The sequence below is a fragment of the Suncus etruscus genome, chromosome 13 (genome assembly GCF_024139225.1).
Source record: "Suncus etruscus isolate mSunEtr1 chromosome 13, mSunEtr1.pri.cur, whole genome shotgun sequence".
In the NCBI taxonomy this organism is placed as follows: Eukaryota; Metazoa; Chordata; class Mammalia; order Eulipotyphla; family Soricidae; genus Suncus; species Suncus etruscus.
Genome location: NC_064860.1, coordinates 1,555,488 through 1,582,552, shown reverse-complemented (window position 1 = coordinate 1,582,552; position 27,065 = coordinate 1,555,488). Strand labels below are relative to the sequence as shown.

The 27,065-nt window shown below is 49.9% G+C and overlaps 1 protein-coding gene and 1 non-coding gene across 5 annotated transcripts in view; one reads left to right on the top strand and one right to left on the bottom strand.

Annotated features, from left to right (window-relative positions):
- DNAJB6 (DnaJ heat shock protein family (Hsp40) member B6) overlaps positions 1 to 27,065 on the top strand; it is a 46,177-nt gene that overhangs the window by 5,566 nt on the left and 13,546 nt on the right. For all 4 annotated transcript variants that reach the window (XM_049785282.1, XM_049785279.1, XM_049785281.1 and 1 more), the window contains exons 2-7: positions 7,483 to 7,568; positions 10,110 to 10,219; positions 12,285 to 12,344; positions 13,798 to 13,908; positions 26,524 to 26,655; positions 26,755 to 26,896. In XM_049785282.1, the coding sequence (XP_049641239.1) occupies positions 7,504 to 7,568; positions 10,110 to 10,219; positions 12,285 to 12,344; positions 13,798 to 13,908; positions 26,524 to 26,655; positions 26,755 to 26,896 (620 nt within the window). In that variant the 5' untranslated portion in view covers positions 7,483 to 7,503. The remainder of the gene's footprint in view (positions 1 to 7,482; positions 7,569 to 10,109; positions 10,220 to 12,284; positions 12,345 to 13,797; positions 13,909 to 26,523; positions 26,656 to 26,754; positions 26,897 to 27,065) is intronic.
- On the bottom strand, positions 7,821 to 7,927 carry LOC126026588 (U6 spliceosomal RNA). The gene has a single exon (XR_007501812.1). It is a non-coding gene; the product is annotated as a U6 spliceosomal RNA (small nuclear RNA).

Here is a 27,065-nt window from a genome sequence, read left to right as displayed (position 1 = left end):
CGCCCTCCCTCCCTCCCTCCCTCCCCTGGCTTGGGGGACCATACGGGATGCCAGGGGATTGAAACGTGGTCCGTCCTAGGTTAGCACGTGCAAGGCAAGCGCCCTACCACTTGCGCCACCGCTCTGCCCTTCCCCTTTTGTTTTTGCCCACACTCAGCAGCACTTGGTTACTCCTGACTCTGTGCTTAGAAATTGCTTCTGGGGCCCGGAGAGATAGCACAGCGGCATTACCTTGCAAGCAGCCGATCCAGGACCAAAGGTGGTTGGTTCGAATCCCAGTGTCCCATATAGTCCCCTGTGCCTGCCAGGAGCTATTTCTGAGCAGACAGCCTGGAGTAACCCCTGACAACGCCGAGTGTGGCCCAAAAACCAAAAAAAAAATATATTGCTTCTGGCAGTCTCTGGAATCATATGGGATACTGGGGATCAAACCTAGGTCACGTCCAGGTTGGCTGCGTGTAAGGCAAACACCCTACTACCTCTGTGTTATCGCTTAGGCCCCAGAGAATTTCTAAAGTAAGTGTTGGAGCTAATCCAGAGTCTTTCGGTTTTTCTTTTCCTTCTGGCCAGACTGGTTGTGCTCAAGGGTCAGTAGTGATAATGCTTGCGGGTGTGGTGGGAGTCTCTCGTGCTAGGGACTGACTGAGCCTGGGGCAACTGCATGCTGTGCAAGGCCAGTGAGTGCCTTACCAGCTACTATCCTCCAGTCCTAAGTTCAGGTACTTCACTTCTGTGAGCTTGTGTTTGGTCTGTCTGCTGTGCACGCAGTTGGCCCAGTGCCTGTGTGTTGTACTGTTGCCTAGCTCCTTCAATACTTAATAAGACACAGGAAGTGAAGGCAGTTTCCTGGGTCATATCTGTACTTAACTCATCTCAGTAAAAGGAACAAATGTCTCAGCCATAGCAAGAATGACCTAGATTAATTTTAGTCAGTTTACCTCAGAAACTCCTCAGCAACAAAACTTGGTGGGTGCAGACTACAGAGTTGATGTGTAGGCCACAGCACACTGGCTGGTTTGGTTGCTTGCAACCAGGGTTGTAGCTTGTGGGCTGTGGAGGTAAGTGCCTGCACAGTAGAGAAAGGGGTATTTGAAGTAGCTGCCACCTTTTCTCACCGTGGAAGTACCCCAAACTCCCTGCAGGTGTGGCCTGGGATATACCCAGGGATGATTAGGTTCCATAAGTCAGTGGTTTTTAACCTTTTTGTGCAAAGGCATGCTTTTTTTTTTTTTTTTTTTTTTTGGTTTTTGGGCCACACCCAGTGGTGCTCAGGGGTTACTCCTGGCTGTCTGCTCAGAAATAGCTCCTGGCAGGCACGGGGGACCACATGGGACACCGGGATTCGAACCAACCACCTTTGGTCCTGGATCGTTTGCGAGGCAAACGCCACTGTGCTATCTCTCCGGGCCCAGGCATGCTTTTTTTTCATAAAAAAAAATATCACGAGGCACACCACCATTAGAAAATGTTAAAAAAAGAGGGGTCTGGAGAGATTAGCATGGAGGTAAGGCATTTGCCTTGCATTCAGGACTGTGGTTTGAATCCTGGCATCCCATATGGTCCCCTGAGCCTGCCAGGGGTGATTTCTGAGCATAGAGCCAGGAATAGCTAGCCCCCCTGAGCGCTGCCTTGTGTGACCCCCCCCCCCCCAAAAAAAAAAAAGTAGATGGGACTGGAGAGATAGCATGGAGGTAAGGCGTTTGCCTTTCATGTAGAAGGGCGCTGGTTTGAATCCCGGCATCCCATATGGTTCCCTGTGCCTGCCAGGGGCAATTTCTGAGCATGGAGCCAGGAGTAACCCCTGAGCACTGCTGGGTGTGACCCAAAAACCAAAAACCAAAAAAAAAAAAACCTAGAAGAGAAAATGTTAAAAAAAATTAACTCTATCCCTATATTGACTTATATAAAGTAAATCTGTTGAATAGGAATCAAATAAACACAAAGAAATTATTTTATAGTTACTTTATTTTACTTTATTTTGTGGTTTTTTGGTCACACCTGGCAGTGCTCAGGGGTTACTCCTGGCTCCATGCTCAGAAATTGCTCCTGGTAGGCACGGGGGACCATATGGGACGCCGGGATTCAAACCGATGACCTTCTGCATGAAAGGCAAACACCTTACCTCCATGCTATCTCTCCGGCCCCATACTTTATTATATTTTATAATTGTTCATTATTTCTGTTTATTTACTCAGTGCGAAACCTGGGCCTGTTTGGCTGAACACAAAGCTGATATTCTGGCAGGAATTGAAGAAAGGCACACACGTAGCTCTTCGTCTACAGCTCTCAGTCTTTATCTTTAGTGTTTATAGTCTGTGAGCTTTGGCTCACAAATATAGAACAATCATGCTGAAGCTGCATGTTAACGATGAAATTGGAAGTTTTCCCATGGCACACCGGACTATCTCATGGCACAGGTGATGCCGGATATGAATCCCAGGTTCACAGCTTGCAAGACAGGCACCTAAAGCCCTGTGCTCTCTTGGCCCTGAGCTCGTTTTCACAAGCTTGCGTCAGGCTAACTCACATTTCACTGACCACGTTTCCCAGGGCTCATTCTGTTTTTGTTTTGTTTTTTTGTTTTTGGGTCACACCGGCAGCGCTCAGGAGTTACTCCTGGCTCTAAGATTAAGAATCGCTCGCTCCTGGCGGGCCGGAGAGATAGCACAGTGGTGTTTGCCTTGCAAGCAGCCGATCCAGGACCAAAGGTGGTTGGTTCGAATTCCGGTGTCCCATAGGGTCCCCCGTGCCTGCCAGGAGCTATTTCTGAGCAGACAGCCAGGAGTAATCCCTGAGCACTGCTGGGTGTGGCCCAAAAACCAAAAACCAAAAAAAAAAAAAAAAAAAGAATCGCTCCTGGCAAGCTCGGGGGACCATGTGGGGTGCCGGGATTCAAACCACCGACCTTCTGCCTTACCTCCACGCTATCTGTCTGGTCCCACCCCAGGACTCATTCTATACTCAGATGAACCAAAGCTTTCAGCTACATGGGCATGATCCCTTCCTGTCTTGGGAGGGTGGTTCCTGTCCATTCTGGGTTGCTCCACTTGGCTGTGCTCACTGCTTGCTAGTAGTGCCAGAGATCAAACCTGGGTTGGCTGCGTGTCTAGGCTAGAACCCAGGTTGGTTGCATACAAGGCAAGTGCCGTAGCCATTGTACTATGTCTACCCCTTTGCAAAGAATTTTATTTATTTTTTAATATATTTATTTTTTGGTTTTGTGCCCATACCAGGTGATGCTCAGGGATAACTCATGGCTCTGCACTCAGGAATCACTCTTGGCAGACTCTGGGGACCATATGGGATGCTGGGGATCAAGCCCAGGTCAGCTGCATGCAAGGCAAATGCCCTCCCTGCTGTGTGATCTGTGTAGTCCCTACACACAGTTTTAATTTTGTGAGAATTCTTAGAAATGAGCCCGTGGGGCTGGAGAGAGATAGCATGGAGGTAAAGCGTTTGCCTTGCATACAGAAAGTCAGTGGTTCGAATCCCAGCATCCCATATGGTCCCCTGAGCCTGCCAGGAGCAATTTCTGAGCATAGAGCCAGGAGTAACCCCTGAGCGCTGCCGGGTGTGACCCAAAATCAAAACAAACAAAAAACCCCCTGCAGATTTGACCCCTTAGTTTTTGTTTTTTTTTTTTTTTTTTTTTTTTGGTGTTTGGGCCACACCCGGCATTGCTCAGGGGTTACTCCTGGCTGTCTGCTCAGAAATAGCTCCTGGCAGGCATGGGGGACCGACCATATGGGACACCGGGATTCGAACCAACCACCTTTGGTCCTGGATCTGCTGCTTGCAAGGCAAACACTACTGTGCTATCTCTCTGGTTGACCCCTTAGTTTTGATGCTGTTTTAGATTAATTTTTTTTTTTTTTTGGTTTTTGGGTCACACCCGGCATTGCTCAGGGGTTACTCCTGGCTGTCTGCTCAGAAATAGCTCCTGGCAGGCACGGGGGACCATATGGGACACCGGGATTCGAACCAACCACCTTTGGTCCTGGATCGGCCGTTTGCAAGGCAAATGCCGCTGTGCTATCTCTCCGGGCCCTAGATTAAATTTTTTTTTTTTTTTTTTTTTTTTTTTTTTTTTTGTGGTTTTTGGGTCACACCCGGCAGTGCTCAGGGGTTATTCCTGGCTCCAGGCTCAGAAATCGCTCCTGGCAGGCACAGGGGACCATATGGGACGCCGGGATTCGAACCGATGACCTCCTGCATGAAAGGCAAACACCTCACCTCCATGCTATCTCTCCGGCCCCTAGATTAAATTTTTTATTTTAGTTTCTGACCACACCAGGTGGTGCCATTGCTCCTGGCTATGTGCTTAGGGATCAGTGGCCATGTATCTTGTTTTGAGAAAAGGAGTGATTTCTGGTTGTGATACTTCATTTTGTTCAGCCAGAAAAGCATACTTTAAGAAATTGTAAGGAGGGGCCCGAGAGAGAGAGAGAGAGAGAGAGAGAGAGAGAGAGAGAGAGAGAGAGAGAGAGAGAGAGAGAGAGAGAGAGAGAGCACAGCAGTGGGACATTAGCCTTGCATGTGGCCGACCAGGGTTCAGTCCCAGCATTCCCTGGGTGCCTCTGGGTGTGTCCAAAAACAAAATAATAACAAAAAATTGTAAGGGGCTGGAGCACACAGCAGGTAAGACACTTGCCCTTGAAAGCAGCTGACCAGAGTTTGATCCCCAGCATCTCGTATGGTTCCTGAGCCTGCTAGGAGTTAATTCTGAGCTCAGAGTTAGGAGTAACCCCTGAGCTCTGCTGGGTGTGGCCCCAAACCCAAATATATATATATATTTATATATATATTTATTTATATATATATGTATTTATATAGTTGCAATTCTTGGGGGGAACTCAGGCATCAGGCAGCGGTGCTCAGGGCTTAACTCTTCATGTAAAATAAAAACCCACTGGTTGTGAGATCATCCCAGGCACTGTGTTTCTAAACTCCACGTAGAGGGTCTGAAGAAGCAAGGTAGTAAGAAAATGATAAACCAAGCCAGTCAGGAAAATGCCATGGAGCCCATCTGTGCCTGGTGATATCCCTGAGCCAAAGCCAAAGCTGCCTCTTGTTTATAAGGTTGAGAGTAATCCAGTTGGGCTTTTACATATCAAAAGAGATTTATGGAAAGAGGAAGATGGGGAAACATCTTTGTTTTCGGTTAATAACTGGGTGTCATCTTTTGCTCTGTGTCACTTTTTTGTTTGTTTTGGGCCACATATGGTGATGCTTGGGTTACTCAGGGGATTGAACCGAAGTACATCCTGGGTCAGCTGTATGCAAGGCAAATGCCCTACCGCTGCGCCATCCCTCCATCTTCCTCTGTGTTACTCTTGGCTGACTCAGGACTGAGCGTGTAAAGCTAGTGCTTTGCCTGCTGCATTGTCTGCACTTTGTGAGTTTTTGGTTGGGGGGGGATGGTCACCCGGCAGCGCTCAGGGGTTACTCCTGCTCAACGCTCAGAAATCGCCCCTGGCAGGCAAGGGGGACCATATGGGATACCGGGATTCGAACCACTGTCCTCCTGCATGGAAGGCAAATGCCTTACCACCGTGCTATCTCACCGGCCCCGCATTGTCTGCACTTTGGCAGGCTCTCATGCACTGTGGTGATAAAGTAGTTTAGACAAGAAGTAGCATGTGCAGTGCCTGCATACTTGTAAAGCTGGAGCCATGGTGTAAGCACAGTGCAATCTTTTAATTTATTTTATTTATTTATTGGTTTTTGTTCTTTTTTTTTTTTTTTTTTTTTTTTTTTTGGTTTTTGGGCTACACCTGTTGACACTCTGATTACTCAGAAATCGCTCCTGGACCATATGGGATGCTGGGGATCAAAACATGTTCTGTCCTAGGTCAGCCACATGTAAAGCAAATGCCCTACTGCTGCGACACGGCTCTGGCCCCTAATTTGTTTTATTTTTGGGTTGCATCCAGCCATGCTTAGGGGTTACTCCTGGCTCTCTCCTGGGGACCACATGGTGAGGGTGATCAAACCTAGTTTGGCTGCATGTAAGACTAGCGCGTCCTCTCTGCTATACATATCACTATAGCCCCTCACTTAATTTAAAATTTTTTTTGGGGGGGGGATTTGGGCCACACCCGGTGATGCTCAGGTTTACTCCTGGCTATGTGCTCAGAAATCGCTCCTGGCTAGGGGAACCGAATGGGATGCCGGGGATCAAACCAGGTTCGTCCTGGATCTGCTGCATGCAAGGCAAACGTCCTGCTGCTGTGCTATTGCTCCGGCCCCTCATATTTTTAAAATTTAACTTGAGGGGGCCGGAGTGATAGTACAGTAGTAAGGGATTTGCCTTGCAGGCGGCCAATAAAGGACAGACCCTGGTTCAAATTCCGGCATCCCATATGGTCCCCCGAGCCTGCCAGGAGTGACTTCTTTTTTTTTTTTTGGGTCACACCCGGCAGTGCTCAGGGGTTACTCCTGGCTGTCTGCTCAGAAATAGCTCCTGGCAGGCACAGGGGACCATATGGGACACCGGGATTCGAACCAACCACCTTAGGTCCTGGATCGGCTGCTTGCAAGGCAAACACCGCTGTGCTCTCTCTGGGCCCAATTTTTTTTTTTTTTTTTTTTTTGAGGAGTGACTTCTGAGTACAGAGCCAAGAGTAAACCCCTGAGCGCCACCAGGTGTGACCCCAAAAAAATCAGTAAATAAATACATTTAACTTGAGGTTGTGGGTAGCCAGCTCTGCTTGAGAGTGGGGGTTCTCCCGGTAGTGGGTCAGGTGGTTCATCCCTCCTGGTGATGGCCTGTCTCTCTTGGTGATGCCCTGTGGTGTGGTGGATCAGATGTTATGGTGCTGAAGCCCGTCATTACTGGGGGTCCAGGGCTCTCTCCCTTGCAAGGGTCAATCAGCCCTGGGGGCCATCTGGATCAGGCAGGCCCGGCCAGTGTCCCGCCTGTTTGTGGTTCTGTCCCCACTTTTGAAGTGACAAAGAGCTTCCTGGAGGAAGCCCTGTCTTTCTGCTGGCTCCTCTCTGCTCCCTCCTCCCTGCCCCTTGTTCTCCCCTGCAGGATTGGCAGGGTCGGCAGGGGGGAGTTTTGTCTTTGTGAGAAACCCTGTGGCTTGGCTGGTGGAGGGCCATGTCTCAGCATGGCCCCTTGTTCTGGATGCTCTGGGCCTGGGCTCCGCTGGACATGACACTGTGCTGGTCTGGAGGGGACCCCTCTTGCCCTGCTGGCTGCGGCCCCAGCACTGACTGGTGGGAAGGCATTGGAGTCCCCCATGTTGGGCCTGAGGAGGCCCCGCTGGCTGCTGGGCGAGTGTCCTGGTCACCTGCTCGCTCTATTTAGATTTGGCTATTATTAGGCTCTTTCAGAGCTTGTTTTCTCCTGTCAAGGAGGGTGCTAAGGCCTGAGATCTGGAATCGTTCCTGGACTGGGGCACTGAAGTCAGTGCTGCTAGGGGGTGGGGGGATGGGACCACAGTCCTGGCTGCCTCTCTGACTGTGCTCCAATTGCAGGACCCAAGGACCTGCTCAAACATGGTGGATTACTATGAAGTTCTTGGCGTGCAGAAGCATGCTTCAGCCGAGGACATCAAGAAGGCGTAAGTAACTGTGCCTGTCAGTCTGTGTGTGTCCAGTAAGAGGGGAGGGGAGTTTTATAGCACCTGGGAAGGGCATTTATGAATTGGAACTGGAATATGTGCAGGTTTATGGAGTTGAGGTCATCAGATCCCCTTCTCTGCCCTGGGGCCAGTGCCTTCCACTTGTGTTCAGAAAAGGCATAGATACCTTGACTTAAAATTAAAAAGAATTTACGTGTGGACAGAAGCTGAGTTCTTTTTTTTTTTTTTTTTTTAAATATGGAACGCTTCTCGAATTTGCGTGTCATCCTTGCGCAGGGGCCATGCTAATCTTCTCTGTATCGTTCCAATTTTAGTATATGTGCTGCTGAAGCGAGCACAGAAGCTGAGTTCTTGAGTGCTGGCCCTGGTGCTGGTCTGACTTCAAGTGCCTTAGAGTTGTTGCCTCATACTTTTTTTTGTTTGTTTGTTTTTGGGCCACACCCAGCAGTGCTCAGGCTTATTTCTGGCTCTGCACTCAGAAATTGCTCCTGGCAGGCTGGGGGACCATATGGGATGCTAGGAATTGAACCCGGGTCCGTCCCGTTTGACCGTATGCAAGACAAATGCCCTACTGTCCTATCTGTGCTATCTGTCCGGCCCTGCCCTGTTGCTTCAAAATCTGATGGTGCCTCTCATACCCTCATGCCAGTGGGCTCAACCTGGACCAGGCATGTGTGTGAGCTGCCATGGTGTGAGACCTAGGGCCTTGTGGACCTCTGCACAGGCCCCTGCGTGGCATGGTGGCATTTGTGTGTGCCTGTGTCTCAGTTGATGCTAAGCACTGCCCTGTGGATCCTGGTTTTTGCTCACACAGGGAATTGTTAGCCTTAGAAGGGAAAGGTGCTGCAGGTGTGGTTCAGGTGCCGAACTAGGTACACTGCTGGTCGGATATTCCAGCACCTGCTTGCAGGTAATTTGGGCCAAACCATCCCTCCCCCAAACCGAATAGGGGCCTTTGCTCAGGAGTGCATGCTGGGCAGAGTCACACCTAGCCCCAGGAGCTATTCTGAGATTCTGCACACAGTGTTTATTACCTACAAAGATGCACATATCACCCTTAGTGCAGCTGAGGAGCAAAGCAGATCAGTCTTCTCTTCAGGGGACTTGAAAGTCTGTGACTTCTTCTACCCTCAAAGGAAAAACATTCTGTTCCTTTGGATTCTGGGCCAGTGGATTCCTGGGAGCCCACACAGAACAGCACTTGAACCCAGCTGGATTCCTACAGTGCAGAGTATGTGCCAAACCTTCTGGGCCATCTCCCTGGACATGCTGTCATTTAAATTTTTTATTACATTTTGGTTTTTGGGCCATTCTTGCTGATATTTAGTAAGGTGTGTTCAGGGGACTCTGGGATGCCAGGGAAAGAACCCAAGAACCATGTGCAAGGCAAACACCCTCCTTGCTGGACTATCTGGCTCCAATTTTTTTGTGTGTTTGTTTTTGTCTTTTGGTCACACTTTTCAGTATCAGGGTTAATTTGCGGTCCTGTGTTCAGAGATTACTCCTGGCAGGGTTTGAGTGAACCCTACATGGTTCCGGGGATTGAGCTGTGTACTAGACAAGTTTCCTGCCTGCTGTGCCACTTCTCTGGTTCCTTATGAGAAAGCTCAAGAACCCTAGATTGGAATGTGGTGCTATGGTCCTGCTCTGCCATGCTGGAAAATTCAGGTGGAGCCAGGGCCCTAGGACCCTCTGTCCGAGCCAGCCAGGCCTTCTCCACATGCTTCTGTGTTCTCGGGAGCCCATGGAAATGCAGCCGCAGCCGCAGCCACACTTTTTGTTTCTAGGTGATGTCTTGTATTCACTCTGGGCTGAGAATAGTTTTGCTAACGTGACAGGGAAGTGGGAAAGTCACAGTTGAAACTGATACTCAGTGTTGTTTTAATATAAGATGGTCTAAAGTCCTAGTGTCTGGGTGAGGCCTTTCTCTGTACGGTTCTGCCAGCGTGTCTGGAAAAGGGTAATCGTGGCAAACTAATTTCACAGGCAGGCAGTTAAAGTTTCATAAGAGTTAGCCAGCATTATTGCATGGCGCTAACCACCATGTGCATTCCCTCAGCTTATTCCATGCAGCTTCTCTCTGCTGCTTTTCCTTTGGCTTATCTGCCTCTTTCTCTCAGGAGCTCTCTGTCTCCCTTTCAGCTGCTCTCTATCTTCCTTGCTGCCTCCTTCTTCCCAGGAACACAATTTATATTTTTTTTATTCCAAATTGCAGACCTTCCCAGGTGTGGTGATTCTGACGATCAGGTGATATTATCATTTTTGGGGGGAGGTTTGGGCCACATCGGTGACGCTCAGGGGTTACTTACTCCTGGCTATGCACTCAGAAATACCTCCTGGCTTGGGAGACCATATAGGACTCCGGGGAATTGAACCTGCGGTTCGTCCTAGGCTAGTGCCAGCAAGACGCCTTACCGCTGTGCCACTGCTCTGGCCCCTCCAGCCTTTTTCTTGCTTCCTTTTGTCATCAGTTTTCTGTCCTTTGGACATGATTGACACTACTTTCTCCTCCTTTGCAAGGTATCGGAAATTGGCACTAAAGTGGCATCCAGATAAGAACCCTGAGAATAAAGAAGAAGCAGAGAGAAAGTTCAAACAAGTGGCCGAGGCCTATGAGGTGCTGTCCGACGGTGAGTCGCCCCCTCTGCTGCCCACAGTGGCCTGAGGGACACCTCCCTTGAGTTAAGGTTTTTGTTTGGCTCTTGTGTTTGCTTGACCTTGTTTTCTTTTTGATCCAACTATGAAACTATTCGAAGGAAGCTCCTTAATAATAGTAAAGGTGGGGCCGGAGAGATAGCATGGAGGTAAGGCGTTTGCCTTTCATGCAGGAGGTCATCGGTTCGAATCCCGGCGCCCCATATGGTCCCCTGTGCCTGCCAGGAGCAATTTCTGAGCCTGGAGCCAGGAATAACCCCTGAGCACTGCCAGGTGTGACCCAAAAACAAAAACAAAAACAAACAAACAAAAAAATAATAGTAAAGGTCACTTTATAATAGTAGCAATTTTTTCAGGCAAGTACCAACTGAGATGAGATTTCTTTTTGAGAGTTGTACTTTATTTTTATTTATATAATCCTCAGAGATCACTCCTAGAAGGCCTCAGGGGACCTTATGTGGGACCAGGCAGGGAGGAACCTGGGTGTGCAGTGTGCAAGGCTGGCACCCTCCCTGCTGGCCCCAGGAAAGAATTTCTCTTAGAAGTCTTTTTTTTTTTTTTTTTTTTTATGGTTTTTGGGTCACACCCGGCAGTGCTCAGGGGTTATTCCTGGCTCCAGGCTCAGAAATTGCCCCTGGCAGGCACGGGGGACCATATGGGACGCTGGGATTCGAACCAATGACCTCTTGCATGAAAGGCAAACGCCTTACCTCCATGCTATCTCTCCAGCCCCTTGGAAGTCTTTTTATTTCCTGGTGACACGTGCGTGCGTGTGTGTCCTTAGCAGTGCTGGGCTATGGTTTAGCAGGCGAAGTGATGCTGTGCTGGGACTGAGTGCTGGACCCTGGTGCATACCAGGCTTGCCTTTTGTGCTGTTGTTTTGCACACCTGCCTTTAAAACAACTTTTAATATTATTTTGACCACATCCAGCGGTGCTCAGGAGTTACTCCTGGCTTTGCGCTCAGGGGTCATTCCTAGCGGAGCTTGGAGGACCATATGGAATGCTGGGGATTGATCAAACCCAGATTGGCCGTATGCAAGGCAAATGCCATCCCTGCTCTGGCTACAAAGCCCCTATTTTTTAAGATTCTTTCTTCCCCCTTTTCCCATGATTAGTTTGGTCCTTAGGCTTTGATGGTGGAAACCAGCATATCAGCTGTGGGCTCAGGAGCTGCTCTGGTGACTCTTCTCAGACTCAGCTCAGGTGCCTTTGTCCTCCTGGTGCCCAGTGGAGGGCTTCTTCGTCCATTTCCTGTATGTGCTGCTTGAGTGGTCTGCTGTCTGGCCACATTGAGAGCAGGCGGGCTGGGGAGAGCCCTGGGCCTCATGGGGACTGTGCCCTTCTGCCCTGTGTCAAACTGCATTGTTTTGGACACCACTCCGTTCCATGGAATAAAAGGGATTCAAAAGTGCAATTCATCAACTGAATCTGTGCCCAGAATCACCCCAGCAGGGCTTGGGCAGTAGTGGGGTTGTCTGGGATTGGACACTTGTCGGCCACAAGACCTCTCCTCTGGTCTCTTGCTTTGGCCTCCTTCACCCTACCTTGAAGCTGTCCTAGGTTCTGCATCCCTGCCTCCCTGTCCTCTTCGCTCATAGGTAGGGCTGCTGGTGGGGGTACGTGGTTCCTTGGCCTGAGTTGCTGCTCGGGGGCTGCATTGGAGCACTAGCAGAGTCATTTTTGAGGGTAGGCATGCTCAGATCTAGGGCTCTGCCTTCTGTATTGCTAAAGGATGTGCTAAGGGACATGGCCCATAGTCCCTCAGCACTGCTGGTGTGGTTCCCAAGCCAAAGAGGCATAACAGGTTTAAGTCCTAAATGTGCAGATTAGTCCTTTGTATTGTCTTTGATTTTTGCCATGTGAGAGAATTACGGAATCCGTCTGGCAAACCCAGCAGTGCTCCTTGGGACCATATAGGATGCCCAGGTTGGGGTTGGCTGCATGCATGTTCTCCCCTCTGTCCTGTTACTCTGTTCCTTTAACTATTAATTCTGACTGAAAGAATTTGGTCCTCTTTGACTCCTTTTTATATTCACAGCCAAAAAACGGGACATCTATGACAAATACGGCAAAGAAGGCTTAAATGGCGGAGGTGGAGGTATGCCAGGATGTTGTTTTTTTGTAACCGTAGTTGAGTTATGAGGGTGGGAATGAATGTTGATAATACAGTTCCATAGTGACTAAGTTTGTGGGTCTTTTGGGCTAGAGCTGCCTTTTCATAAGTAGTTGTACAATTTTGAGAGGATGGAGGTGGACAAAGTTGTCACTTTTTTTTGTTTGTTTGTTTTTGTTTTTTTGGTCACATCTGGCAGCGCTCAGGGGTTACTCCTGGCTCTATCCTCAGAAATCGCTCCCGGCAGGCTCGGGGAACCATATGGGATGCTGGGACTCAAACCACTGTCCTTCTGCATGCAAGGCCAAATGCCCTACCTCCATGCTATCTCTCTGGCCCCAAGTTATCACATTTTTGAAAAACCAATGAGAAACTTTTATTGTGTAGAAGGCATTTGTCTTACATGTGATCAACACAGGACGGACTCCGGTTCGAATCCCGGCATCCCATATGGCCCCTGAGCTGGCCAGGAGCGACTTCTGAGTGCAAAGCCAGGAGTAATCTCTAATATGTCACATTGGGAGGGAAAACATTTTTTTAGAATAACGTAACATTGGGAGTTTGTGTGTACCTGAGGTTCAGATATTCTGTCAGAATATTTGTTGGGGGCCCAGAGTAATGGCACAACAGGTAGGGTTTTTGCCTTGCACGTGGTCAACCCAGGACTGACCCAAGTTTGATCCTTGGCATCCCATGTGGTCCCGAGTGCTCCCCCCAAAAGTTGGGGTGGCTTTTTATTATTTTTGGGTCATACCCAGCGGTGCTCAGGTTACTTCTGGGTCTGTGCTCAGTAATCGTTCGTGGGCCGGAGAGATAGCACAGCAGTAGGGCGTTTGCCTTGGAAGTAGCCAACTCAGGACCAATGGTAGTTCGAATCCTGGCATCTGATACGGTCTCCTCTGCCTGCCAGGAGTGATTTCTGAGTAGAGAGCCAGGATTAACCCCCGAGCGCCGCTAGATGTGGCCCCCCCCCCCCCCAAAAAAAAAAAAAAATCGTTCCTGGCAGGCTTGGAGGACCACATGGTGTGCTGGGATTCGAACCACTGTCTCTCCTGAATTGGCTGCGTGCAAAGCAAATGCCTTACTGCTGTGCTAGCTCTCTAGCCCCAAAAATTGGGGCTTTAAAAAAAAAAAAAAATTGGGGCTTTAAGGGATAGATCCTCCTGGAAACCTACGTAAGTCTGGAAGTCTGGCAGCAGCGAGGCCTCACTTGTCTCTTTCCCAGAAATGTGATCAGCTGTCTGGCCCCATAGTGGGACTCAGAGTGTCCTGAACCCTGTGTGCCGCTGGCTTGGTAAAGGGAGGGTGCCAGGCAGTCTGTGCACCAGCCTTCACCGGCCTAGCCTTTGTAGCCTCCTCTTAGGCTACTTCCTCCTGGAGGGTCTGAGGCCAAGGGACGGTGAGTGCTCACTGCTGAAAACCTCCTCTCTCTCTATAGGTGGCAGTCACTTTGACAGTCCTTTTGAATATGGCTTCACATTCCGGAATCCGGAGGACGTCTTCAGGGAATTTTTTGGTGGACGGGATCCATTTTCATTTGACTTCTTTGGTGAGTTCCGCCGGCTCCTGAAACTGCCTGATTCTGGTGGTATGTGCTGTTGAAAAAGACTAGAACACATTCTGTTTCTTGCTCATTCTGTTCCTCATTGCTCCTTGACTTCTTTCCCTTACTCTTCCTTTTCTGTGCTCTACCACCCCTTCTAATTTGCGCTGTTGGCCTTTAAGTAGAGGGCTGTGAACTGGGACATCTGCGAGCTGAGATGTTGCTGTGTCGTGATCTGATTCCAGCAATGGTTTCTTGGGCGTCATGGGCGATGCTGGGTCTGAGGACCAGGACTGGCCACTCAGTGCTGTGTGAAGACACTGCATAGGGGCCCATGCTCTGGGGCTTTGCTCTATGAGGCCGACCAGATGTGTGCATGACTGAGGCCGAGCTCTATTGGGGAGCAGGGATGGGAGGAGGGGCAGTGGATGGTAGCCATGGCCAGTGATTTTTTTACCTCTGGTGTGCCGAGAGGGCACAGCCTCTGTTTGACCTGGAGTCTGGGTGAAGAAGCACTAAAAGGAAGACTAGGGGCCGGTGAGGTGGCGCTAGAGGTAAGGTGTCTGTCTTGCAAGCGCTAGCCAAGGAAGGATTGCGGTTCCATCCCCCAGCGTCCCATATGGTCCCCCCAAACCAGGGGCAATTTCTGAGCTCTTAGCCAGGAGTAACCCCATAGCATCAGATGGGTGTGGTCCGAAAAACCAAAAAAAAAAAAAAAAAAGGAAGACTAGAATATTGATTCTCTCAGAGACCATTGGGGACACACCCCTCCCCACCCCCCAACCTGTTCTGCATTGCTCATTAGGCATTGGGCCTTCTTACTGAGACACTTCCTGGGAATCAGAGAGATCGTCTGCATCTTTATTTTTATTATTTGTGTTGGGTTTTGGCCACCCTGGCATGGCAGTATTCAAAGCACTCCTAACTCTGAGCTCAGGGATTCTGGTGGGGCTCAGGGGACCTTTTGGATTTTGGTTTTTGGGTCACACCTGGTAGGCTTGAGGGGCCATATGGGATGCCGGGGATCAAAACCAGGGAATCAGCCAGGTGCATGGCAAACGCCCTACCAGCTGTGCTATTGCTCTGTTTCCAGGGGACCATATTGTCTGCTGTGTGCAAGGCAAGTGCACTTCCACTGTACTTTCTTGAAGGCCCCTGATTGAAGATGGGCAGAGTGCAGAAACCTGTCAGCCTTTTCAGAGACAGCTGAACCAGGCTAATCATGGAAACTTTTTTTTGTTTTCCTTTTTGGGTCATGCCCGGTAGCACTCAGAGGTTACTCCTGGCTCTGCAGGCACAAAGTATTCCTGGCAGATGGTTGGGAGAGGGAAGAGAGGAAGGGCAGATGGTCCCAGGCCTCATGCCTGCTCTGGGTTTCCAGGGCAAACATAAATGTAAATGAATTATTATTCTGGGGGAAAAAATGAAATTACTCCTGGAACGCTTTGGGAATAATTTCTGCTTATGGGATGCAGTAATCAAACCCGAGTTGGCCCCGTGTGCAAGGCAAATTACCTACCCACTGTGCTATTGCTCTGGCCCCTGTGGGAAGTGTGGCAGGAAAGAGAACTTGTGTTTTTTATTCTCCTCCTCTTCCACCTCTTCCACCTCTTCCTCCTCCTTATTATTATTTGGACCACACTCAATGACACTCAGGGATACTCCTGGCTAGGTGCTCAGAAATCGCTTCTGTCTTGGGGGACCATATGGGATACCGGGGGATCTAACCGAGGTTTGTCCTGGGTCAGCCATGTGCAAGGCAAATGCCAAACGCCCTACCGCTGCGCCATCACTCCGGCCCAGAACTTGAGTCATGATTTTCATGGGAAAGGTTCTTATAAATACAAAATGAAGCCTAGTCCTTCATTACTACGTGTCTTTCATATCAGCAGGATATTAAGAAACATACCAAGAGGGTTGACAAAAATTTGTTTTTCCATCTGGGGCTGGATTCATTGTGTAGCAGGTAGGGTGCTCACCCTACACATGGCCGACTGAGTTTGATACCCAATACCCTATATGGCCCCTGAGCCCTGCCACAGGTGATCCCTGAATGCAGAGCTTGAACAATTTTTGGTGTGGCCCAAATAGTAGACAACAACGGAACAGAAATGTATAGCCTTTATGAACTTTGGGATGAATTTCTTGGGAAGTCTCTTGGGGACAGGGGCAGTTCAGGGCAAACTTCTGTGTTTGGGCTGTGCAAACCAGCCCAATAAGCTGGGCACTACCTGTTCCAAGCTGGCCTGGTCTCCACCTGAAGCCCTTTACCCCCACGTCACACTTTACGTGACACCCTTCTGGACATTCTCAAAAGTGAGCAGGGCCCCTGCACGTGACTTTAGCCTGAGTCACACCTGCTGGTTTTCTGGGCTACTCTTGGCCTTTCTCTGGAAAGACCCTGGCGGCCAGATTGACAGTCTCAGATCTTCCCCTAGGGGTCTGTCCTAGAGGAATCTTTTTTTGTTTTGTTTTGTTTTAGTGGTTGGGTCACACCCTCTAATGTTCATGGCTTACTACTGACTTTGCACTCAAAGATCACCCCGACTTTGTCTCCTGCGGCCCGCAGGTGAATTGAGTTTGAGACCCCTGCTACAGGGAGATCTACCTTCTCAGTTAGTTTCTTTGTGTTTTGTTAGTTTTTTCTGTTTATTTTGTTTTTTGGGCCACACCCATTGGTTCTTAGGTTCTGCTCTCAGAAATTACTCCTGGCAAGCTTGGGGGACTGTATGGGGTGTCTGGGAATCAAACCTGGGTTGCTCCTGGGCCGCCACATGCAAGGCAAATGGCCCTACCCACTGTGCCCTTGTTTTGTTAATTTTGGGGGTACCCAAAAGGCTGAGAGTGATCTCTAGGCGCAGCTGGTCTTACTGTTGACTGCTCTGGGAGCACTCTTGGGCTTGCTTGGGGACCATATGTGGTACTGGGGATTGGACTGTAGCTGAAGTGTTCATAGATTACATACCTTACTGGAGAGGTGGAGTGAGGGGAAAGTCCCTGAGTGGTTGACCATAGCCAGACAGTGATTTCAGGGGGATGAAGAGGTGACAGGGCCTCCTCACATTGCCAGGGGTCCTACCTGAATGGAGAGAGAGCACTGGAATGTGTGTTTCATTTTGCACTTCTCTAAAGTGAGGTTTGCGTGGAGCCCTGAGTGTGGCCTGGGATCTTGGATTGGTTGCAGTGGCCACCAGGTGTGGGGACTGACTGACAGGCCTCAGGCAGTGACGCCCCATTGTCCTCTAGGTGTTCTGGGGGACTTTCACTTCCAGGCGCTCGGCATTTGCACCCAGGACAGGACGATGCTCCACGGCTACTACATGTACGAGGTGACCTTGCAGCCCGATGGCTGCATGCCCGGTGCCAACCTGAGTGAGTGTAGGCTGGGCTGTGGACTCCTCATAAGGGAGCCTGCTTGTTTTCCCTGGGAAAATCAGTTCAGAATTCGATGCCAAGGTAGTTGCCAGGGTGCTCTGGGCAGCAACTTCAACTCAGTATAGAAAGTTGTTTTTTTTTTTTGTTTTGTTTTGTTTTTTAATTTTTGAGCCACACCCAGCTGTACTCAGGGGTTACTTTTGACTGTGCTTGGGAACCATATGGGACAGCTGGGGATTCCACTTGCAAGGCCAGTGCCCTCTTTGCTCAGGTCCCAAAATGTAACATCTTTCCACTCTTCTGTGTGAGGCATCAGGCTCTAAGGCTGGGAAACTGATCTAGGCCCATGCAGTGGGCCTCCCATGGCTTGGGAGACCTCCTCCCATGCACATCCAGCAGTGGTCTTTACATCTCAGAGCCTGGGGTTTCAGTTCTGCATTTGGGGTGCAGGCACCCTGGTTTCCTGAGGCCACTAGCTGTTTAAAACCTGTTTCTTGAGCCCAGAGAGATAGCATAGCGGCGTTTGCCTTGCAAGCAGCCGATCCAGGACCAAAGGTGGTTGGTTCGAATCCCGGTGCCCATATGGTCCCCCTTGCCTGCCAGGAGCTATTTCTGAGCAGACAGCCAGGAGTAACCCTTGAGCACCACCGGGTGTGGCCCCCCCAAAAAAAACAAAGAACAAAAAACCTGTTTCTTTTCTCGATGGGAGGGAAGCAGCTTAGTACCTGCTTTTCGATATCCATGATGAGATTGTGGGAATTGCAGTGATAGGGCTTGGGACTTGGTCCATATTTAGAGGGGATCGTGGGACTCAGAAACCAGAGTTAATTCTGGAGCCTGAAAAGGGGTTTGGAGCATCTTCTAGGAAATTGCACCTTTGTTTGTTTTTGGGCCACACTATGCGGTGCTCAGGGTTACTCCTGGTTCCGCATTCAGGAATCATTCCAGCATGGCTCAGCGGATCTTATGGGATCCCGAGGATTGAACCTGGGTTGGCCACGTGCAAGGCAAAGCTGTGCTATCGCTCTGGCCCCCAAAATCGTACTTTTTAAAAGCAGAACCATGGTCTGTTGTTTTAGAATGTTTTCCTTGGGCTAGGACCAGCCTTGAAACCTTTGGAGCATTCACTGTGTAAGGCAGACAGACCCAGTGAGGTGGCCCTAGAGGGATACTCTTAGGGGGACACTGCTGGCCCATCCCATGGCGAGCCCAGCCTGGCGTTCTGCCCTGCCAGGGTCCGAGGAGGAGGAGGAGGAGGAGGAGGAGGCCGATGAGGACGCGGAGCCTAGCGAGGAGCTAGAGCAGCCGGGGTGTGAGGAAGCACTGGAGGGGAGCCTGAGCGAGGTGGACAGTGAGGCTCTGGACGTCGTGTCTAGCGAGGAGCTCGAGGAGTTTAGCGAAGAGGAGCCAAGTGATAGCTGGAGCCCGGTCTGGGGCGAGCTGCCCATTGAGGAGCTGGAGCTGGTGTCCGACGAGATTGAGGATGAGGACGAGCTGTGCGAGGAGCTGCTGAGCGAGGAAGAGCCCAGTGGGCCCAAGCTACAGGGCAGCGCCTGCCAGCACCCCTGGGTCTAGCCCTGCTGAAATAAAGTGTCCTGAAACTCTGCCCATGCTTGGTGGATGAGTCAGGGCAGAAGGATGGGGCCCCCAGCTTTCCCAACCCAGGAAGGAGTGAAAGGGCTAGGGTCTGAGGTCTGCCCAGGGTCTGTCCTGGTCCTCAAGTCAGCTGCTGGGAAGAGGGGGACTTTCAGGGTACAGGGCTGCCTTCCCTTTCTCTCCCCTTCAGCTCTGGGTGAGAGTGAGAGTGAGGGTTGAGGGCCTGCCTTCCCTCCCTTTCAGCTCCTATTGCTCTGTTAGATGGTGTCAGACACAGAACTGGTGGGTCTGCCCTTGTGCTCTCTGGCCCACTGAATCTGGTGTGGTTTGTGGCTGTCACCCTTTACCCAAGGTGCTTGGGAGTTGGGACCCGCTTCTTGGAGGGGCCGCCCTGTTCAACCTTGGGTCCTCTGCAGTTGCTGAGCAGTATATGTTGAGGGGACTGTACCCCTTTAAAGATTAGCCACTCTTTAGAAAAAAGGATGAGCAGAGCTGAGCCAGGCTCCTTAGAAATGGTCTCATGTGGTGTCTCTCTCTCTCGTGTGGTCACGGCTGACAGGACAGGACAGGCAGGCCTGGAGCTGGGAGCAGCCAGGGTAAGTGTTACCTCAGGGAAGTGTCCAAGGGGCCCCGCCTGCAGACCGTCCCCATCCTTCTCAGCTCTTTCTCTCTCTGTCTCTCTCCCCCTCTGGTCCCTTCGATCCTTCAGTTCTCTCTCATCTGCCACTTCTCTCTCTCCCTCTTTCCCTCTCCTCCCCTCCCCTCCCCTCCCCTCCCTTCCACTCACTCACCCACCCAACAATTATTTCAGTTTTCTTTCTTTCATTGGCCCCTTCAGTTTTCTCTCTTAGTGAAGTGAGACTGTTTTTGTTTCAACTTGGTTCAGCTCCAAAGTTGGGGAAGTTTGTGTTTGAGAGAACAGAAACTAGGGCCCAAGCACTAGTTTTGTGGGGAGGATATTTGCTGACCTGGGTTTAATCCCCGGCGCCCTCTATGGTCCTCTGAGTACTGCCAGGAGGAACCCCTGAACATCACTGAGTGTGAGCCAAAAACAAGCCCCACCCTCCCCCACAGTAATCCAAAAACCATGACCTTGAAAGAGCTGCAGAAACAAGCCATGGAGACACATGTTCCAGGCTGAACTTGGGCTTGGAGAATAAGCCCCATTCAGTTGCTTTCTGAGGTGGTTCTCTGACCCTGCATTGTGGCACGTGCCTACCAGCAGCCGGCAGTCAGTGTGGACTCAGTGGGTTGGGGGGGGGGGGCAGATGGTAGCCTGGGAATACCAGTTTGGAAGATTATGAGAAATCCAGGATGTACTCTGTGGCCTTTCCCAAGGAAAATTTGATCACTGGCGGGACTAGCTCAGGTGCAAAGGGATAGTTTACTGCTCAGGTCGAGGCTCGTCTAAATAGAGACTCAAGTAGAACATTGGGTTTTGGGATGTTGAGTTTGGATTGTGTTTAATAGGAAGCTGGAAGTTTGAGCTCAAGGAATCGGGGGCCTTTGCTGAGGACTGTGCAGATGGGATGAAGCTGCAAGGCTTAGGGTTGAGCAGGTAAGCAAAGAACAGTCTCCGAGTGGGAGATGGGTGTAGCTCCAGGGAGTGTGGTCTACAGTACCCAGACACAGTGACAGGGTTTTCAAATTCCTACAAAATAAGTTACACTGACTTTGTTTTGGGATCACACCCTGCTGTGCTCAGGGATCGAACCTGCACCAGCTGCATGCAAGGCAAATGCCCTACTTACTGTCCTCTCTAGCCCTTTCACACTTACATTTTATTAATTTTGGGTTTTGGTTTTTTTGGGGGGCCACACCCAGGCACTCAGGGATTACTATTTGGCTCAGCGCTCAGAAATTGCTCCTGGCAGGCTCAGGTGCCATACGGGATACGGAGGATTGAACTCAGGTCCCTGGGTCAGCCACTTTCAAGGCAAACGCCCTACCACTGTGCTAGTGCTCTGACACCCCCTCTCCTCATTGACATTTTATTCTCTGCACACCAGCAGGGAACTGTATAAGATTCAGTCCCAGAAATGATGTGTCTGTCCTCTCCTGAGCTTTAAGTTCAGAATGGACATCACAGAAACCAGTACCACAATCCGGGCAAGGACTTAATGGAAGTTGGAAGCTGTTTATGCCGCTGCAGTATCCCTGTGCCCAGGGGGAGGGGCAGCTGGGGCAGTTTATCATTCTCCCTCCTAAAACAACAGAGCACTCCAGAATGCTAGAAAACTACTTTCTTACTTTCAGTAATAGTTTCTGATCCATCTATATGATGTATCTGTGCCTTCAGTTTTTATTAAATGCATAACTTTTTATCTGTAGTGAATGTTCATTTGGATTTCGGTGGACCCTTTATAAAATTTTGTTTTGTTTTGTTTTTTTTGGGTCACACCTGGCAGCACTCGGGTTACTCTTTGCTCTGTGCTCAGAAATTGCTCCTGGCAGGCATGGGGGACCATATGGGATGCTGGGATTTGAACCACCATCAGTCCTGGGTTGGCATTTACAAGGCAAACACCCTACTGTTGTGCTATCTCTGTGGCCCCATTTATATAATTTTTTTTGAGGTAGGAGATGCAGCAGATAAAGTTCCACTTTGACTGGGCCATTTGGGCATAGGGTACAAGCTGCCATTTCCCCACTAGACAGCAGGAATGACGCTGCTCGGCACCTAGCTTTTCCACAGCAAGTTTATTAGAAGAGCACTTACAGGTGGACAAGGGGAACCCCAACCTTCACAGGCAGGTACAATATACAGGTGTGCGTGTTTGACTTCATGGGTGCGCGCCTGAGACCTTTCTCAGAAAGATCTTTTTGAGGGGACTGGAGAGATGGTGTAGTGGGGAGGCCTCTTCATGGTCTATCCTGGTGTCCTGTATAGTCCCAAGTGCAGATTTGTCAGTGTCACTGAGCAGGTCACCGTTCTCAAAGCCTCTTCTCTCCTCAGTCCATGCTCTGGGCTTCCTCTGGGCTCTGGTTGCTCATTCCTTTTGCTCCTGTATTGTTGACCTTCCCCTGCCTATGAATTCTCCGTACAGAAGAGATCTTCTGTTTATTTGTGGCAGAGTAATTCTTAATGTGGTCCTTACGAGATTTTACATACTATTCACTTATTTACTCTGGGGTTTTGGATCACACCCAGCAAGCAGTGCTCAGGCCTGACTCCTGACTCAAGTCTGACAGTGACTGGGTTAATACTCTGGAGAGAATGGTAGAATAGTAGGTGCATAGGGCGTCATGTGGGTGTGTACACTTATTGGGAGCACTGGTGGGGTTTGGTTTCTTTCTAGCATACCTGGCGGTACTTAAGATTTCCTCCTGGCTGTGAGCTCATGGTCACTCTTGGCAGTGCTTGGGGACTGACCCTTAGACTGGGGTTTGAAACAGGGTTGACTACATTTCAAGCAAGCGCCTGACCATATTAGCTCCAGATAAACATTTTTTGCGGGCCAGAGTGATAATACTGCCAGTAGGGCATTTTTGCCTTGCGTGTGGCCAACCTGGATTCCATCCCCAGTGTCCTATCTTATATGGTCCCCCAAGACTGCCAGGAATAATTCTTTTTTTTTTTTTTTTTTTTTTTTTTTTGCCACCCCTGGTGATGCTCAGGGATTACTCCTAGCTACGCGCTCAGAAATCGCTCCTGGCTTGGGGGACCCTATAGGATGCTGGGGAATCAACCCGCAGTCCATCCTAGGTTAGCCACATGCAAGGCTAACAAACGCCCTATTGCTTGCACCACCGCTCTTGTCCCAGGAATAATTTCCGAGTGCCACTGTGTGTGACCCCAAAACAAACAAGCAAAGGGAAAAAAAAGAACAGCAAGAAAGAGCCCATCGTTGGGGGAACGGGAACTACACCTGGTGGGATTCGGGGTTCACTCCTCACAGGGCTTAGGACTGTAGGAGGTGCTACATCCAAGGCAGACGTTCTGCCCACTTACAATTACTCTGGCTAGGGAGTTCAGATTACCTCCTGTCATCCTCCTTTCCTTCTTTTTCTTCTTCTTTTTTTTTTTGGGGGGGGGGGGGCTACACCTGGCAGTGCTCAGGGTTACTCCTGGCTCTACACTCAGAAATCACTCCTGGCAGGGTTGGTGGACTATAAGGGATGCCAGGATTTGAACCACTGTCCTGCATGCAAGGCAAACACCCTACCTCCATGTTATCTCTTTGGGGCCCCTTCCCCCTTTTTGGCTTTTTTGGACCACACTTGGTGACATTTAGGGGTTACTCTTTGCTATGTGCTCAGAAATCGCTCCTGGTTTTGGGGTGGAATCATGGGACACTGAAGGATCGAACCGCAGTCCCTCCTATGTTAGCATGTGCAAGGCAAATGCCTTACCCTTGCGCCACCGCTCCGGCCCCCTCTTTCCCTCTTGACTCTGCCATCTCTCCCCATCATGCCTTCTAAAAGAGACAGATGGCAGTCTTTGGCTGCTTCCAGCTAGGGTGGGGAGGGTGGGATGGATGCTGTGCAGTGTTGTCGTTGTCAGGGAGCCTGCACCTCTGTATCAGGGCAGGGCTTGTTGGGACACATGACCAGTCAGCCTGCCTGGCTCCTCTGCAGGCCGAGAATTGGGGGCACAGGTGGTGCCAGAGTGAGGTGAGGCGTGGGATAAAATCTGTGAAGATGACTTAGAGGTTAGAGGATTCAGGAATAGCTTCTATCTCCCTTTTTGATTGACAAGGGCACAGGACAGTAAACCTCTCTCGAGCATCACACTAATACATCTCTTTTTTTTTTTTTTTTTTTTTTTTTTTTTTTTTTTTTTTTTTTTTGGTTTTTGGGCCACACCCGTTTGACGCTCAGGGGTTACTCCTGGCTATGCGCTCAGAAATCGCCCCTGGCTTGGGGGGACCATATGGGACGCCGGGGGATCGAACCGCGGTCCTTCCTTGGCTAGCGCTTGCAAGGCAGTCACCTTACCTCCAGCGCCACCTACCCGGCCCCAACTAATACATCTCTTTATAGTTGGGATTTTGGGCCACAGTCAGGCTGTCTCTGACCTGTTGGCAGGGGTTCCTGATGGTGTCACTGTCAGTGGGGATCTGAGACAAGCCTTGAACCCTTTAGCTGTTTCTCAGCCTCTCAGCAATTTCTGGAACCTTCCCCCGGGGGATTGGACTGTACTAGATAGGGGAGAAAAGTGATTAGGGTGCAGTTCCAACACAGTTGGGGATTTCTGGCTGCTGGCTGCCCCTGGAGGAAGCCTTGGTTTCTGGCTATCTCCTATTTACAGGCTGGCCTCCTATTTACTGCTGGCCACCACTCTGAGCCTTACAGACCCCCAACTGAGTCCCTTGCTGCAGGCCTTCCCGCGAACCCACCTTGTTTGCATCAGACCGTTGCCTGGCCTAGGCATGCAGCTGCTTTGGGTCACTTGGTTCTGACCCCCAAGTCACCATGTGTGCCTATTTGTGCTTGCTGTGCACGCGTGTGCGTGCGTCTGTCTGTTCCTTGGTAAGGTGCTGTGCTCTTCTGTGTTCTCTGGCCCCACAACCTTAGTCATTCTGTTTTGGCTATGCTCAGGGCTAACTCCTTTTTTTGGTTTTGTTTTTTGGGCCACACCCGTTGACATTCGGGTTACTCCTGGCTGTGCGCTCAGAAATTGCTCCTGGCTTGGGGTGGGCCATATGGAACTGTGGTCCATCCTAGGTTAGTGCGTGCAAGGCAAACACTCTACCACTTGCACCACTGCTCCGGCCCCAGGGCTAACTTTTGACTTTACTCAGGAATCAATCTTTCATTCATTCATTCATTCATTCCTTTATTTATTTAGTGTTCTTGGACCACACCAAGTGGCTTTTGGTTTTGCGCTCAGAAATTTCTCCTGGGGCTGGAGAGGTGGCGCTAGAGGTAAGGTGTCAGCCTTGCAAGCGCTAGCCAAGGAAGGATCACGGTTCGATCCCCCGGCATCCCATATGGTCCCCCCAAGCCAGGGGCAATTCTGAGCGCTTAGCCAGGAGTAACCTCTGAGCACCAAACGGGTGTGGTCCAAAAACCAAAACAAAAAACCAAGAAATTTCTCCTGGCAGGCTTAGGAGACCATATATCCGGGAAGCTGGGGATCGAATCTGGTTTTGTCCAGGTTGGTTGCATGCAAGGCAAACATCATGCTGCTATACTATCACTCCAGCCCCTCAGGAATCACTCTTTATGGGGTCAGGGGACCATATGAGATACCAAGGATCAAATCCAGGTCAGCTGTACACAGGGCAAGTGCCTTCCCCTCTCTGCTGTCCCTGTAGGCCTTCAGTAACTGTTTTAAGAAAAATCTTGATAATCCTGTTTCTGTTTTGTAGATTTTTTTGTTTTTGTTTTTTTTTGTTTGTTTGTTTGTTTTGTTTTTGGGCTACACACTGCAGTGCTCAGGGGTTACTCCTTGCTATCTGCTCAGAAATAGTTCCTGGCAGGCATGGGGGACCATATGGGACTCCGGGATTCAAGCCAACCACCTTAGGTCCTGGATCAGCTGCTTGCCAGGCAAACGCCGCTGTGCTATCTCTCCGGCCCCTTGTTTTTGTTTTTATAAAGTAAGTACTTGGGGGGCCGGGAAGGTGGCGCTAGAGGTAAGATGTCTGCCTTACAAGCGCTAGCCAAGGAACGGACCTCGGTTCGATCCCCCGGCGTCCCATATGGTCCCCCCAAGCCAGGGGCGATTTCTGAGCACATAGCCAGGAGTAACCCCTGAGCATTACCGGGTGTGGCCCAAAAATCAAAAAAAAAAAAAAAAAAGATAAAGTAAGTACTTGGGCTAGATGGTGCAGCTGTAGGGTGTTTGCCTTGCACGTGCCTGACCCAGGAGGGACCATGGTTTGATCTTCTGGTGTCCCATATGGTCCCCTAAGCCAGGAGTGATCACTGAGCGCACAGCCAGGAGTGACCCTGAGTGTCACCAGGTACGGCTTCCCCCTCCAAAATAGTAAGTGCTTGTTTATCATTCTCCCTCCTAAAACAACAGAGCACTCCAGAATGCTAGAAAACTACTTTCTTACTTTCAGTAATAGTTTCTGATCCATCTATATGATGTATCTGTGCCTTCAGTTTTTATTAAATGCATAACTTTTTATCTGTAGTGAATGTTCATTTGGATTTCGGTGGACCCTTTATAAAATTTTGTTTTGTTTTGTTTTTTTGGGTCACACCTGGCAGCACTCGGGTTACTCTTTGCTCTGTGCTCAGAAATTGCTCCTGGCAGGCATGGGGGACCATATGGGATGCTGGGATTTGAACCACCATCAGTCCTGGGTCGGCATTTACAAGGCAAACACCCTACTGTTGTGCTATCTCTGTGGCCCCATTTATATAATTTTTTTTGAGATAACAAACTTGCAGAAAATCAAAGGACTCCCTCCCCCTCTCTCTATCCCTCTCCCTTTTTTCCCTCCCTCCCTCTCCCCTTCTCCCTTCCCCCTTTTCTTCTTTACCTCTTTCTTTCCCTCCCCACCCCTCATCTAGGTCTGCTATTTGTACATTAACTGCACTGCTGTAATATGCTCCTTTTGGTTTTTTTTTTTTTTTATGACCTGAAGTTTCTTGTACCTAATGAATCGCTTTTCTCTGGCATTGACACGTTTTCTTTCAGTCCTTCCACAAAGTGATTGTTGTGTGAGCTTTACCATGCACTTGTCTTTTCAGAAGACCCATTTGAAGACTTTTTTGGGAACCGCCTGGGACCCCGTGGGAGCAGAAGTCGAGGCACAGGCTCATTCTTCTCTGCATTTGGAGGATTTCCATCTTTTGGAGGTGGATTTTCTTCTTTTGATACAGGTATTACAGTCTTGGTTAAAACCCCCAATATCTGCTCAGAAATCAGTCAGCCCTGACCCAGTGTGTGACCGACCTCCTAACCCCCTGGTGTCCTTGCAGGGTTTACTTCCTTTGGCTCCCTCGGCCATGGAGGCCTCACATCATTCTCCTCCTCAGCCTTTGGTGGCAGTGGGATGGGCTCCTTCAAGTCAATATCAACTTCCACCAAGATCGTCAATGGCAGAAAGATCACCACAAAAAGGTACCATGCTGCCGTATCGCGTGTGTGTCCGGTGTCGTCGTTGTCCCCCTCCTCCCCCAATACCTTCTCAGCTAGAACCAGCCTGAGCTCAACTGTACCCTTCACAGGGTACCAGGGTGGTTTGTTACTGCATCCCTTGGGTTTCCTCTTCTGTCGCAGAGTAGCTCTT